Here is a 16,185-nt window from a genome sequence, read left to right as displayed (position 1 = left end):
CAATAATATTCCCTCCCCCCACAGCAATAGATCCCCCAGGAGCCAACATCAACAGACCCTCCAGAACACACCAGCACCTCTTGCCATTATATATATTCAGTGCTAGATGTGCCGGAACAGCGGTCCCGCTGAAAAAAAGCCCTGCAACAATAGACCCCCCCCTGCAACAATAGACCCCGAGCAACAAAATATCATCCCCCAGTAACAATAGATCCACTCCAGCAACAATAGACGCCCTCAGCAACACTATTCCCCCTCCTGCAACAATAGACCTTGAGTAACCAAATACCCTGGAGTAACAACAGATCCACTCCAGCAACAATAGACCCCTGCCAGCAACAATAGATCTGTCAGCAGCCAGCATCAATAGCCCCTCCCTCAACAGTAGATCCCTACCAGTAACATAAGAACCCCCCAGAAACAATAGATCTTCCCACCAACAATATCCCCCCCTCCCCAACAGCAATAGATCCCCCAGCAGCCAGCATCAATAGCCCCTCCCTCAACATTAGATCCCTCCCAGTAACATAAGACCCCCCCAGAAACAATAGATCTTCTCACCAACAACATTCCCCCCCCCCAGCAATAAATCTCCCAGCAGCCAGCATCAATAGACCCTCGAGCACACACCAGCACCTTTTGCCATTATATATATTCAGTGCTAGAGGTGCCGGAACGGCGTTCCCGCTGAAAAAAAAAAGCCCTGCTTATAACATTTATTTTTTTGCCCCATTAGCACAGAACAAATGTCCATAGACTTTCACAGGGCGAGTTACTATTCTTTTTTTTTTTTAAATGACACCCGTATGTATTCCAACTGTGTGCGAATCTATTTGTCCAAAGTTCAGCCGTAACAGAAAAGGTCATGCAGGAGATATGGAGGAACATCCTTGAACAAATTATCCTTTATTTCTTTTTTTTTTTTTTTTATCTTTTTTTTTTTTTTTTTTTCTAAACGTGGCACCATAGGCCTGTATTTATAAATGGCGATGTGCGATAGTAGCCAATGAGATGTTTGTTTTCTAAAATAAATTTTGCCTGGCTGCTTGCTGTTGGTTATTGATCCCACTGAACATTCCCCATAGACTATGACTGACTTCTTCTGTTACTCTGTCAGGTCTCCGCTCTATCTGGAATATAAACTGCTGAAACTGCTGCTCCGCCCTCTGGAAGATCCTCAGCCGGTCAGCCGTTACGGCATCCGAGGCTACAGCCGCCAGACCGCCAGCGCCGCCCTGTCCTCCGGCCTGTCTTCAGCGGCTCCTCAGCGGCTCAGCGCCCCCGGCACCCTACCAGACCAACCATCGGAGCCCCCGCAACCCAACCCTACCGGCGTCCGCAGCTGCCCCGCTGCTTCAGGTGACTCCAACCTCCCGGAACCCTCCTGCAGTGATAGAGAACATTAGAGAACCTTCTTACTGATGACTATTCGTTTCGTTCAGAATTCGTTTTTTTAACAAATTTCTACAAATATCCGAATTTTCGAATTTCAGAATTTTTACGAATCTTCGGAAATTCTAAATTCAAAGTTCGGAAATTCAAAAATAAGAATGAAAATCCGAAAATTCAAAAGAACGAAAATCCGAAAATTTAAAAAACCCGACTTTTTATTATTATTATTTATTATTCATTAATTCCGTTCCATTTGTTTGGATGCGGCATTTGTTATTTCGGATAATTCGCAACTTAAAAATGTATTATTATACTTATAAATTTGTATTTCCTGTCGCATCATGGCAGCATACACGTTGGGTTGTGACTCCGCCTCCACAACCTGATAGGACCACATAGCTATAAATTAGAGAGTAGACACCTGCCCCAGTATTCTCTTATTTTTCCTCACCTGTCAGGACGCACAGATCAGCACCCCCTTACCGCTTCGCCCCAGCCAGGTTCTAGCCTCTCCTGGATGGAAGTCCTTCTTGTACAGCCTCTAAACGAGCTAAATGGAAGGAGCCCCACTCTGGTGATCTCAGGGGCATACTCTCATCTCATTCAGCTGTCTGACCACAAGTATAAGCCTTAAACAGGCTTCAAGTGCAGCAGCCCACAAAAGCCTTAAACAGGCTTGCTGGAGGAATGGCCAGGAAAACTTCATTGTGGCCTCATGAAATAAGCCTTAAACAGGCTTAGTTGTGTGCAGCGGTCTCCCCCCCTCTTTCCCCCTCTCCTACCAGTGCCTCTGCCCGTCTGCTGGGCTCTGTGGTTCTCCTGATTTGCTCTCCGGAGCGCCGAGTGTTCTCGGCGTCCTCGCGCATGCGCGGTACGTCGTTTTGGGCACCGCTGGGCTGCTTTCCAGCTTCCAAGATGGCGCCGGGTGTCTCGCGGCGCTACTGCGCATGCGCGAGCGTCCGACGCTGATGGCGGCGGATTTAAAAGCCCAGCAGTAGCTGCATTTGCTGCTGCTGATTGTCTATGCATGACAGATTGTCTGTTTGGACTCCAAAGCGCTCTACAAAGGTAAGTGGCCTTCCTTTATACTGCCTTTAAGTCAGGATTCCTGCTCCCTCTGAAGCCTCCTCTGCATAGCGCTGTTTATTGTTTCTCACTGCAGGTTTCCAGTCCGCTTTCTCTCCATGGAGACCGCTGCCCCAGCAGATCACCGTCAGCCTATTAGGTAAGGGGGGGGAAGACAAATGTAAGTATTGAAGATCGAAAAAGAGAGCACTACTAACGCTGCCTAAATTGGTCAGCCCTACCAGGTCTTCAAGAACGTCTGCCTCAAGACAAAGAGAGTCCTCACGCAGGAGAAGTCGCTCCAGACATAGAAGGAGCCGCTCCTATCACAGAAGAAGCCGCTCGAGAGGAAGCCGCAGAAGAAGCCGCTCCCGGTCGCGCTCTAGACACGGCCGATCCCGCCACAGAAGATCGCCTTCACGCAGGCATCGTTCCCCCGCACGCCACTCCCGTCCTGCCGGGAACGCATGCTGGGTTTGCGGCGCAGCGGCTCTTCCAGGAAAACTGGTCTGTCAGACATGCCGGGAAGAGGCCGCAAGAGAGAGAATCTCGGAGGTCGGAGATTCAGCAGGGGCCGTAGCCCCCCAGGCCTCGGTATCCGAGGTGGATTTCTCTACCACTACCTCTCCAGCCCGGGCTAGCACATCGAAGGAGCAAGACTCCCTGTCGGATAATGAGGGTCTGGAGGTATCGGCCGGATTCGACTTCAGTCTGGTAGAACCGTTTATAAAATCGGTTAAGGAGGCGATAGGTTGGGAGGAACCCCAGCAAGCCCAACCGAAGCAGAGGAAGTATTTTCCTCAGCTTAGAAAGGATCCGGAATCCTTCCCGTTCATTGAAGAACTTGAGGACCTGATCAAAGAAGAATGGCAGAGACCAGAAAAGAAGTCTAGTCTGAATAACAGACTACTGAAGTTATACCCACTCAAGGAGCCTAAGGTGAACCCTCTGGTGTCCCCTCCGGTAGTGGATGCATCCCTGATGCGCCTAGCCAGACATGTTACCCTCCCGTTAGAAGACGCGGTAACGTTTAGAGATGTCCTCGACAGAAAGATCGACACGGATCTCAAACGGGCTTACCTGTCGGCTGGAGGTGCCTGCAGACCTGCAATAGCACTTGCTGCAGTAGGAAGAGCCATCTCGAGCTGGTCCACAAGCACGGAAAAGCTTGTATCAGAGGGGGCAGACCAAGAATCAATAGTAAAGGCGTTGCAAGAGTTAAGCCTGGCGGGCGACTTTGTGGCTGAAGCTTCAGTCGACACTATCAGGTCTGCATCTAAATCTATGCTGGCTTCAGTAACAGCCAGAAGAGCATTATGGCTAAAGCCCTGGACGGCGGATCCAGCTTCCAAATCCAACTGGTGTCGTATTCCGTTTGATGGTGAGCACCTCTTCGGAACAAAACTAGACACAGCCATCTCCAAAGTAACCGGCGGAAAGTCCGGGCTCATCCCCTCAGACAGGAGACCCAAGCAACAGAGACCTCCTCCCTTTAAGCGGAACCTCCCAGAGAGGTATAGGGATGCGAGAGCATACAGACCAGGCAAGGAGTATAGAAGGAGCTGGAAGAACCCTCAAACCTCCTTCATGAAGTTTCAGAAGCCTAAGGCGCCTGCTTCCAGTGACCAGAAGCCCCTTTGAAGGTGCGCCCGTCCGACCAGCGGTAGTGGGAGCAAGACTCTCCAGTTTCAAGCTGGTCTGGGCGGAAACCATAAGGGATACCTGGACCCTGGCCACTATCACCTTCGGCCACAGGTGGTCCTTCAAAAACCGGCCCCCAGGGGATCAGTTCTACCCCACCCGTATTCCCCCATCTCGAGAAAAAAGGTTGTCGTTACTGAACTACATCCAAGATCTTCTCCAAAAACGAGCAATAGTAGAGGTTCCACTGGCACAACGAGGCAGAGGATTCTACTCTCCATTATTTCTCGTCAAGAAGAAGTCAGGAGACCTTCGTCCGGTTCTAGACCTAAAGAACCTCAACAGGTCCATCAGAGTGGAGTCATTCAGGATGGAGAGCTTGCAGTCTATCCTGCAGGCTATAAATCTGGGGGACTGGATGCTCTCCATAGATCTCCAGGACGCCTACCTGCATATTCCGATCCACGGGGCATTCCAGAAATTCCTACGATTCTCGGTGGGTCAGGGGCACTTCCAGTTTCGAAGCCTTCCCTTTGGCATCTCATCAGCCCCCAGAACATTCACGAAGGTGCTACTACCAGCAATAGCTTTTTTGAGGGAGAAAGGTCTAAGGGTCCACCATTACCTGGACGACATCCTCCTCCTCTCAAGCAGCCAGGAATCACTCGTCCAACATCGCGAGATCCTGGTTTCCACCCTAATGAGTTTAGGATGGATAATCAATTGGCAGAAAAGCAACACCCAACCTACCCAAAGGATGGTCTTCCTGGGAGCCGAACTGGACACCCGAGCGAACACAGTGGAGTTACCAAGGGAGAAATCGTCCCTACTCATTCAGAAAGTGAAAGAGGCTATCCCAGCGTCATGTCTGCCGGCCAGAGCATACCTCAGCCTCCTAGGTTCCCTATCAGCAACCATTCCAATGGTCAGATGGGTGCAATGGAATACCAGACCCCTACAAGCCTCCTTCCTGCGCCAGTGGGACGGATGGTCCATGTCCCAATTGATTCGCATCCCAGAGGAAGCCAGGCTATCTTTACGGTGGTGGACCCACCCCGACAACCTCAGCAGGTGCAAGCAGATAGTCACCCTCCACCAGGAGGTAGTAACTTCAGACGCCAGTCTGGAAGGATGGGGGGCACACTACCTACACTATGCAGCTCAGGGCCGCTGGCCCTTCAAAACCAAGGATGTAGTATCGAACATCCTAGAGATGAAGGCAGCCTTCCGAGCCCTCTTGGCATTCAGTTCACTCCTGAGAGGGAAACAAGTCCTCATTCAAATGGACAACCGAGTGGCGGTAGCCTATATCAACAGGCAGGGGGGTACCAAGAGCATCTCCATGATGCGGGAAGTCGGTCCGGTGATGCAATGGGCTCAACTGAACCTGTGGGACCTGAAGGCGACCTATATTCCGGGGGTTCAGAACTTACTGGCGGACTCCCTCAGCAGAACATTCGTTTCCAACAACGAGTGGTGTCTAAGCCCACAGGCCTTTGCCCTCATATGCCAGACATGGGGTCATCCAGACATAGACCTCGCAGCAACACCAGAGAACAAGAAGTGTCAGAGGTTTCTGTCGAGGAATCCCTTCCCCACAGCGGAGGGTACGGATTGTCTCCAGCACGCCTGGAACTTTCACCTAGGCTACATTTTTCCACCAACCCCACTGATAGCCAAGTTCCTTCTGAGGCTCAAACACTCAACAGCTCTAGTACTAGCCGTGATTCCCTTTTGGCCACGGAGGCCTTGGTTCACCACCCTCCTGCAACTGAGCACAGCGGATCCACTTCCACTCCCGGTAACAACGGATCTACTAACCCAGGGCCAGCTACTACATCCGAATCCAGAGAGATTGCACCTAGCGGCCTGGAGACTGAAAGGTCTAGGTTCCTAGAGCAAGGATGTTCTCAGAAGGTAGTCGATACCCTGCTTCAAGCCAGGAAATCCTCCACGAATAGCACCTACGAGAGAATCTGGGAAAGATTCTCTTCCTTTGCTCAGGAACAAGGTTGGGACCCGTCTTCCCCATCAGCAGTACAAGTGCTTGAGTTCCTTCAGTCAGGTCTAGACAAAGGCCTTAGGTCCAACACCCTGAAAGTCCAAGTCTCTGCCATCTCTGCCTTGACAGGGGTCAGATGGGCACTTAACCCTCTGGTGGTGCAATTTCAAAAAGCCTGCCTGAAGCTAAGACCACCCAGGAAACCTTCATTTCCAACATGGGACCTATCAACTGTCCTAGAGGTTTTATCCGGAGAACCATTCTTCCCCCTTGAGAATACCTCCCTCTGGGACCTGACTCTAAAGGTGTCTTTCCTAATTGCCATCACATCAGCGAAGAGGGTCTCAGAAATGCAAGCCTTGCTGATCAAAGAACCGTATCTGATGGTTTACCCAGACAGACTAACCCTGAAGCCTTCAGACAGGTTTATCCCAAAGGTCTCCTCTGCGTTCCACTTTAACCAGGAGATTGACCTCCCGGCTTTGATCACGGATCAGGGCGTCCCTCATCCCTTGGATGTCAAGGGCAACATTCTCCATTACCTTTCGGTAACCAAGCCATTCAGGAAGTGCGAGAACCTTTTAGTCATCCCACATGGGTTCAGGAAGGGCCAGGCAGCTTCTGCCCGTACCATCGCCTCATGGCTCGTGAAAGCTATCAAGAAGGCCTACTCCCTAAGCACCTTGCAGATTCCGGGAGATCTAAGAGCGCATTCCACCAGGGCAATGGCTACTTCATGGGCAGCTTACTGTAAAGTCTCAGCGGAAACCATTTGTAGAGCGGCCACTTGGTCTTCGAGGAATACCTTCATTTCTCATTATAGAATAGACGCTGCACGTTTAGCAGCAGTTGAATTTGGGAGGGCCGTTATACAGGCCAATTCTTCTGTTTCTTGTCAATAAATTTTGATTTTGCATTCCCACCCAGTTTGGCGAGTTACTCCCCAACGTGTATGCTGCCATGATGCGACAGGAAAACGGAAAATTGTATACTCACCTTTCCGTAATTTTCCTTTCCTGTCGCATCTTCATGGCAGCATACAATCACCCACCCTCTAAGGTGACATGTGTATATATTTACAGAGAATACTGGGGCAGGTGTCTACTCTCTAATTTATAGCTATGTGGTCCTATCAGGTTGTGGAGGCGGAGTCACAACCCAACGTGTATGCTGCCATGAAGATGCGACAGGAAAGGAAAATTACGGAAAGGTGAGTATACAATTTTCCGTTTTCTTACATTCACTAACAGCCAAATTTGAAAGGAAATTCCAATACCTAGAATTTAATAGTTAGTTATTATTTTGAATATTTCAGATTTTTGTTCTTTCAAATTTTCAAATTTTCTTTCTTATTTTCAGTTTCCGAATTTTCTAATCCCCAATTTTTTAATTTACAAATTCCGAAATTACGAATTTACGAAAAAAACAAAAAAACAAAAAAAGATAAAATTCGAAAACGAATGAATTTTTCAGCAGTGCACATGCCTATTGATGACTGTATAGTTACTAATGAAACAGATACAAGCGTCACTTTCGACAACCAGGTAGAGGTTTCCTGTTCTGCCGCTTTACGTATTGACATGGGCTGCATTGCCAAAAGTATTGGGACGCCTGCCTTTACATGAACTTTAATGGCATCCCAGTCTTAGTCCATAGGGTTCAATATTGAGTTGGCCCACCCTTTGCAGCTATAACAGCTTCAACTCTTCTGGGAAGGCTGTACAAGGTTTAGGAGTGTGTCTATGGGAATGTTTGACCATTCTTCCAGAGGAGCATTTGTGAGGTCAGCCACTGATGTTGGATGAGAAGGCCTGGCTCGCAGTCTGCGCTCTAAGTCATCCCAAAGGTGTTCTATCGGGTTGAGGTCAGGACTCTGTGCAGGCCAGTCAAGTTCCTCCACCCCAAACTCGCTCATCCATGTCTTTATGGACCTTGCTTTGTACACTGGTGAGCAGTCATGTTGGAACAGGAAGGGGCCATCCCCAAACTGTTCCCACAAAGTTGGGGGCGTGAAATTGTCCAAAATGTCTTGGTATGCTGACGCCTTACGAGTTCCCTTCACTGGGAATAAGGGGCCAAGCCCAACCCCTGAAAGACAACCCCACACCATAATCCCCCCTCCACCAAATTATTTGGACCAGTGCACAAAGCAAGGTCCATAAAGACATGGATGAGCGAGTTTGGGTGGAGGAACTTGACTGGCCTGCACAGAGTCCTGACCTCAACCCAATAGAACATTTTGGGATGAATTAGAGTGGAGACTGTGAGCCAGGCCTTCTCGTCCAACATCAGTGCCTGGCCTCACAAATGCTCTTCTGGAAGAATGGCCAAACATTCCCATAGACACACTGTTAAACCTTGTGGACGGCCTTCCCAGAAGAGTTGAAGCTGTTATAGCTGCAAAGGGTGGGCCAACTCAATATTGAACCCAACGGACTAAGACTGGGATGTCATTGAAGTTCATGTGCGTGTAAAGGCCGGCGTCCCAATACTTTTGGCAAAACGGTGTATCTCCGTAGACTCCGTCTGTCCAGGCGGTATGGTCACTTGCTGACTTGGCACCACCCACAAGCAGCATAACTCTTCAATAAGATACAGAAGTTGAATGTAACACAATTTAATTTCAGAAATTTGCATAACAAAGAATATTTTGCCAGTCTCTGGAAGTGTAAGAAGACAATGACTATTCTAAGCCCTAAATCTGAAGAATTTACACTGACTGAAGGAACATGGAAGAAGTGTGGGGGGGGGGTATAGCTAGGGCTAAACTAACTAGCACTAAACAGGAGGGAAGGACAGAGGGCGATACCAAAATCACATAGTAAACAAGTTGTAGTGGCTCAAAACTGCCACTAGATGTAAACATACTACAAAACAATAATAACCTAATACAGTTCAATACAATAATCAGGGGTCTCAAATTGGCGGCCCTCCAGCTGTTGCGAAACTACACGTCCCATCATACCTCTGCCTGTGGGAGTCATGCTTGTAACTGTCAGCCTTGCAATGCCTCATGGGAGTTGTAGTTTTGCAACAGCTGGAGGGCCACCAGTTTGAGACCCCTGATATAGAACATTTCCATGAACGTGGGGCAGAACATTCCCATTGAAGAGGTTTTAACTCCCAGCTGCTTAAGGGATTCTTTCCTGTAAGAGCGGTGTAAATGTGAATCTGGTTGTAACAGATCAGATGGATTGTTTCAAAAAAGTATTGGATGTTTTCTTGAAAAAAAAATAAATAAAAAAAATGAATATATAAAGTTACAAATATGAAAAAAAATTCCAGCAGAATGCTGACCTGGGCATAACATTTCTGATAGGACAACATTATAGCTGCAGATCGTTATTTATATTCCGCTCATACTGTTCTATTAGAATAATATACACTCACCGGCCACTTTATTAGGTACACCAGTTCAATTGCTTGGTAACACAAATTGCTAATCAGCCAATCACATGGCAGCAACTCAATGCATTGAGGCATCTAGACATGGTGAAGACGACTTGCTAAAGTTCAAACCGAGCATCAGAATGGGGAAGAAAGGGGATTTAAGGGACTTTGAACGTGGCATGGGTGTTGGTGCCAGACGGGCTGGTCTGAGTATATAAAAAAATTCTGATCTACTGGGATTTTCACCCACAACCCTCTCTCGGGGTTTACAGAGAATGGTCCGAAAAAAGAGAAAATATCCAGTGAGCGGCAGTTGTGTGGAGGAAAATGCCTTGATGTCAGAGGAGAATGGGCAGACTGGTTCCAAATGATAGAAAGACAACAGTAACTTAAAAAACCACTCGTTACATCCAAGGTATGCAGAATACCATCTCTGAACACACAACACATCGATTCTTGAAGCAGATGGGCTACAGCAGAAGAAGACCACATCGGGTGCCACTCCTCTCAGCTAAGAACGGGAAACTGAGGCTACAATTGGCACAGGATCACCAAAATCGGACAAAAGAAGATTGGAAAAACATTGCCTGGTCTGATGAGTCTGGATTTCAGCTCCGACATTCAGATGGTGGGGTCAGAATTTGGTGCATGGATCCATCCTGCCTTGTATCACCGGTTCAGGCTGGTGGTGGGGGTGTAATGGTGGGGGGGGGATATTTTCTTGGCACACTTTGGACCCCTTAGTACCAATTGATCATGGTTTAAACACCACGGCCTACCTGAGTATTGATGCTGACCATGTCCATCCCTTTATGACTACACTGTCCTCATCTTCTGATGGCTCCTTCCAGCAGGATAATGCACCATGTCACAAAGGTCCAATCATCTCACCACTGGACAATGAGGTCCCTGTACTCCAATGGCCTCCACACTCACCACATCTCATCCAATAGAGCACCTCTGGGATGTGGTGGATTGGGAGATTGGCATCATGGATGTGTAGCCGACAAATCTGTAGCCACTGCGTGATGCTATCATGTCACTATGGAGCAAAATCTCTGAGGAACGTTTCCAACACCTTGTTGTATCTATTCCATGAAGAACGAAGGCAAAAAGGGGTCCAACCCGGGACTAGCAAGGTGTACCTAATAAAGTGTCCAGTGAGTGTATATACAGCAGTGGCAGCTGGTGTTTTTTTGGGGGGGAAGGGGGGGGGGCAAACAATCCACCTACCACCACCCCAACCCCCCCCCCCGGTCGGGTCACAGATGGCACAAAAGCCCCCACGTCAGTCAGTCAAGGCCCCGCACTTACCCCATCTCGCGGGCAGCGCTCTAGGCGGCGGGCGGCGGTGGCGGCTTCTCTCCGGGCTGCAGGTGGCCGCTGTCTCATTTTCCCAGCATCTCCTCCCTCCTCCTCCTGGTGGCCAATTCGATCGGATCGGGTGATGGGTCTCATGACCCGCTCCCTGATTGGGGAGGAGATACAGTGTGACAATAGCGAATATTCATTCGCCGTTGTCACACAACTGGATGGGCTTCAGGCGCGGTAGTCTGCGCCCCCCGAGCCACACCCCTTTTTGAAGCCTATTAGAGCCTCTGGCTCTAATCACGGGCATAAAAAAAACACCCCCCCCCCCCATTGGAATCCATGCGTCTGGCACCCTGCATGTAGATCAGGGGGCCGGATGCATTGGATAGGGGGGGTGGCGCCCCTCTGCCCCTAATGAACGGGCGGCCACTGATATATAGGTATGTACATACCATCCTAAATATGTCTGAAGGATTCTCCTGTGAGCCCATTAAGAAGGTCTGGTATAATATAATACAAAAACTATTTCCAGCAGAATGCTGAGGTGGAGATACAATTCCTGATAAGATAACATTACATCTGCAGGTTGTTATTTACTGTATATCCAGCTCATACTGTTATATTAGGTGGAATGATATATACAGGTATGTACATATCATCTTATATGTGTAAAGGATTCTTCTGTGAGATGATCTGGTATAATATGGTAGAACACAGAATACAGTGCCTGGAAAAAGTATTCACACCCCTTGACATTTCCCACATTTTGTCATGTTACAACCAAAAACATAAATGTATTTTATTGGGATTTTATGTGATAGACCAACACAAAGTGGCTCATAATTGTGAAGAGGAGGGAAAATGATAAATGGTTTTCAAAATGTGTTTAAAAAATGTCGTCCCCCCCCCCCCGGAGTCAATACTTTGTAGAACCTCCTTTCTCTGCAATTACAGCTGCAAGTCTTTTTGGGGATGTCTCTACCAGCTTTGCACATCTAGAGCGGGACATTTTTGCCCATTCTTCTTTGCAAAATATCTCAAGCTCTGTCAGATTGGATGGAGAGCTTCTGTGAACAGCAATTTTCAAGTCTTGCCACAGATTCTCAATGTGATTTAGGTCTGGACTGTGACTGGGCCATTCTAACACATGAATACGCTTTGATCTAAACCATTCCATTGTAACTCTGGCTGTATGTTTTGGGTCGTTGTTCTGCTGGAAGGTGAACCTCCCCCCCAGTCTCAAGTCTTTTGCAGACTCTAACAGGTTTTCTTCTAAGATTGTCCTGTATTTGGCTCCATCCATCTTCCCATCAACTCTGACCAGCTTCCCTGTCCCTACTGAAGAAAAGCATCCCCACAACATGATGCTGCCACCAACATGTTTCACGGTGGGGATGGTGTGTTCAGGGTGATGTGCAGTGTTAGTTTTCCGCCACACATAGCGTTATGCTTTTAGGCCAAAAAGTTCAATTTTGGTCTCATCTGACCAGAGCACCTTCTTCCACATGTTTGCTGTGTCCTCCACATGGCTTCTCACAAACTGCAAACAGGACTTCTTATGGCTTTCTTTCACCAATGTCTTTCTTCTTGTCACTCTTCTATAAAGGGCAGATTTGTGGAGAACACGACTAATAGTTGTCCTGTGGACAGATTCTCCCACCTGAGCTGTGGATCTCTGCAGCTCCTCCAGAGTTACCATGGTCCTCTTGGCTCTTCTCTGATGAATGCTCTCCTTGCCCGGCCGGTCAGTTTAGGTGGACGGCCATGTCTTGGTAGGTTTGCAGTTGTGCCATACTCTTTCCATTTTCGGATGATGGAAAGAACAGAGCTCCGTGAGATGTTCAAAGCTTGAGATGTTTTTTTTATAACCTAACCCTGCTTTATACTTCTCCACAACTTTATCCCTGACCTGTCTGGTGTGTCCCTTGGCCTTCATGATGCTGTTTGTTCACTAAGGTTCACTTACAAACCTCTGAGAGCTTCACAGAACAGCTGAATTTATACTGAGATTAAATTACACACAGGTGGACTCTATTTACTAATTAGGTGAGTTCTGAAGGCAATTGGTTCCACTAGATTTTAGTTAGGGGTATCAGAGTAAAGGGGGCTGAATACAAATGTACACCACACTTTTCACATATTTATTTGTAAAAAATTTTGAAAACCATTTATCATTTTCCTTCCACTTCACAATTATGAGCCGCTTTGTGTTGGTCAATCACATAAAATCCCAATAATATACATTTATGTTTTTTTTTTTATGTAACATGACAACATTTGCTCTATGATTGCATACTTCATTGTATTGTTACTTAATCCTTCAATAAAGCACTCCTGATTGTTAAAAAAAAAAAAACATGACAAAATGTGGAAGTTTTCAAGGGGTGTGAATACTTTTTCAGGGCACTGTAATTGTACATTTTATGATATCTCTGTACAGTATATACACTTCTTAAGTAGACAGATAGGAAACAATGTTTATCAATATCTCTATTGTACAGGATATGAGTCCGAGCCATATAACCGGTCCCTGGCGGAGCAATATGGAGGCGCCATCAGTAGGCTGTACCAACCGTCAGACCATCCAATCGCAGAGAGCGAGTTTTATACTTCCTTCCATCACAGCGGGACTTTTGGTGAGATATCCAGAAATTTTCTAATTTTTTATTATGATTTGATGATATAATTATGATTTTTATATTTCTATATTTAGCGTCCATTTACAATTTTTTAGTGCATTACGACATACGGCACTTTAATGTGCAGTGGGGTTGATTTACGAAAATGTAAAATTTGGTGCAGCTGTGCATGGTAGCCAATCAGCTTCTAACTTCAGCTTGTTTAATTAAGCTTTGACAATAAGGCTCGGTTCACACTGGGGCGACTTGTCAGGCGACCTAGTCGCCTGACAAGTCGCCTCCCGTTCTGTGCTATGGAACCGTTCTAATTGGAGCGACGCAAGTCGCTCCGACTTAGAAAAAGGTTCCTGTATTACTTTGGGGGCGACTTGGGGCGACTTGCATAGACTTCTATGCAGAAGTCGTCTCGCAAGTCGCCCCGCAGTCGTTTGCAGGTCGCCTCGCTGAGGCGACCTGCAAGTCGTGCCGCCCATGTGTGAACCGAGCCTAAAACCTGGAAGCTGATTGGTTTCTGTGTACAGCTGCACCAGATTTTGCACTTCTCCGGTTTTAGTAAAAAAAAACAAAAACATTGTGTTACAGCATCCGCTTATATTAGAGTGCCAAAAACCGGACATGTTACAAAAATGTTTTACTGTAAAGTACACAGCACACTGTGAATGGCAACACAATGCAACAAACATGTTACATTGTATTATCACGCGTGTTCCTGCAACAAATGGATAAAAATGGGCCCTTAACGGCATAGTACACTTTCAAATTTTGTTGTTGTTGTTTTAACTAGATATTAGTGGAGTTGTAGTGCAATTTGTTCACCTTAACCCCCTGTTCACACCAGTGCGACTTGTCCTGCGATTTGACAGGTCCAAATTGCATGACAAGTCGCACCCTATTGTCAGCAATGGAACTGTTTAACCACTTCAGCCCCCTTAATGACCAGGCTATTTTTTGCGATACGGCACTGCGTCGCTTTAACTGACAATCGCGCAGTCGTGCGACGTTGTACCCAAACTAAATTGACATACTTTTTTTCCCACAAATAGAGCTTTCTTTTGGTGGAATTTGATCACCTCTGCGGTTTTTATTTTTTTGCGCTATATATAAAAAAAATTAAAAATTAGAAAAAAACTTTTTTTTTTTTTTTTACTTTCTGCTATAATACATATCTAAAAAATTATAAAAAAAAATTCATTCATCAGTTTAGGCGGATATATACTCTTCTACATTTTTAAAAAAAAAAAAAAATCGCAATAGGCATATATTGATTGGTTTGCGAAAAAGTTATCGTGTCTACAAACTACTGGAAAAAAAAGTCCCTAAATGTTTAGGGACTTTTTTTTTTTTTTTTATTGTTTTTACTAGTAATGGCGGCGATCTACGAATTTTAGCGGGACTGCGACATTGCGGCGGACAGATCTGACCCCAAATTATACTTTTTTGGGACCAATGACATTATTACATTGATTAGTGCTAAAAAAAATGCACAGATTAATGTAAAAATGACACTGGCAGGGAAGGGGTTGACAGGGGCGATCAACTGTGTTCCCTTGATGTGTTCTAACTGTAGGGGGGATGGGCTCACTGGAACATGACACTGTTCCCGATCACTGGAAACAGAAGATCTCTGACATGTCACTAGGCAGAACGGGGAATCGCATTGTTTACATAGGCAGTTCCCCCCGTTCTGCCTCTGTACACCGCGATCGCGGGTCGGCGGCAGACATCGAGCCACGCGGGCACGCTCCTGCGGCGCATGGTGGGGTACAGCTACTTCTGTTTGCGCAGGAGGGCCGACCTGTTGCGGTATAACTGCGTGAGCTGGTCGGCAAGTGGACGGCCGCATCGATTCGAAAGAGAAGTTCCGGCGCTATTTTTCGTGATTTTAAGTGTGACTTGCATACAGTGGGGGGGGGGAATAAATGATTTGATCCCCTGCAGATTTTGTAAGTTTGCCCATTTACAAAGAAATGAAGGGTCTATAATTTTTTTTTTTTCACAAATAAAGACTTTATTTGAGAAGAGCGTGAGTTACACATTAACAGCATATATATATAGATATATATATATATATGTATATATATATATCTATATATATATGTATATATATATATCTATATATATATGTGTATATATATAGATATATATATATCTATATATATATAGATATATAGATATATATATATCTATATATCTATATATATATAGATATATATATATATATATCTATCTATATATATATATAGATAGATATATATATATAGATATATCTATATATAGATATATAGATATATCTATATATAGATATATCTATATATCTATATATAGATATATCTATATATATGTATATATATATACAGGGCTTTTTTCAGCAGGAACGCAGGGGAACGCAGTTCTGGCACCTCCAGCACTGACTGTATGTAATGGTAAGGGGGGCTGGAGTGTGCTGCAGGGTCTATTGATGCTGGTTGCTGGGGGATCTATTCTAGATGGAGGGGATCTATTTTTGCAGGGGGGTCTATTGTTGCTGGTTGGGACCAATTGTTGCTGAGATCTACTGTTGGAGGATGAGTCTATTGATGCTGGCTGTGGGGAGATCTGTTGTTGCTGCTGGGGGGATTCTGTTTCGGGTGGTCCATTGTTGTTGGGGGGGGGGTCTACTGTTGCTGGAGGGGGTTCTATTGTTATTGGCTACAGTGGACCTATTTTACTGCTTTTTCTGTTATCATTAACACATTCCATGCAAAT

General features: G+C 46.2%; 1 protein-coding gene across 2 annotated transcripts in view; it reads left to right on the top strand.

The window, feature by feature from the left end:
• LOC141141035 (uncharacterized) overlaps positions 1-16,185 on the top strand; it is a gene marked incomplete at its 5' end in the record, with an annotated part of 96,554 nt that overhangs the window by 12,921 nt on the left and 67,448 nt on the right. For both annotated transcript variants that reach the window (XM_073628695.1, XM_073628694.1), the window contains 2 exon segments: positions 1,118-1,359; positions 13,303-13,437. In XM_073628695.1, the coding sequence (XP_073484796.1) occupies positions 1,118-1,359; positions 13,303-13,437 (377 nt within the window).

Source organism: Aquarana catesbeiana, linkage group LG04 (genome assembly GCF_042186555.1).
Source record: "Aquarana catesbeiana isolate 2022-GZ linkage group LG04, ASM4218655v1, whole genome shotgun sequence".
In the NCBI taxonomy this organism is placed as follows: domain Eukaryota; kingdom Metazoa; phylum Chordata; class Amphibia; order Anura; family Ranidae; genus Aquarana; species Aquarana catesbeiana.
The sequence above is the reverse complement of the archived record's forward strand: the minus strand, read 5'-3'. Positions and strand labels throughout refer to the sequence as shown.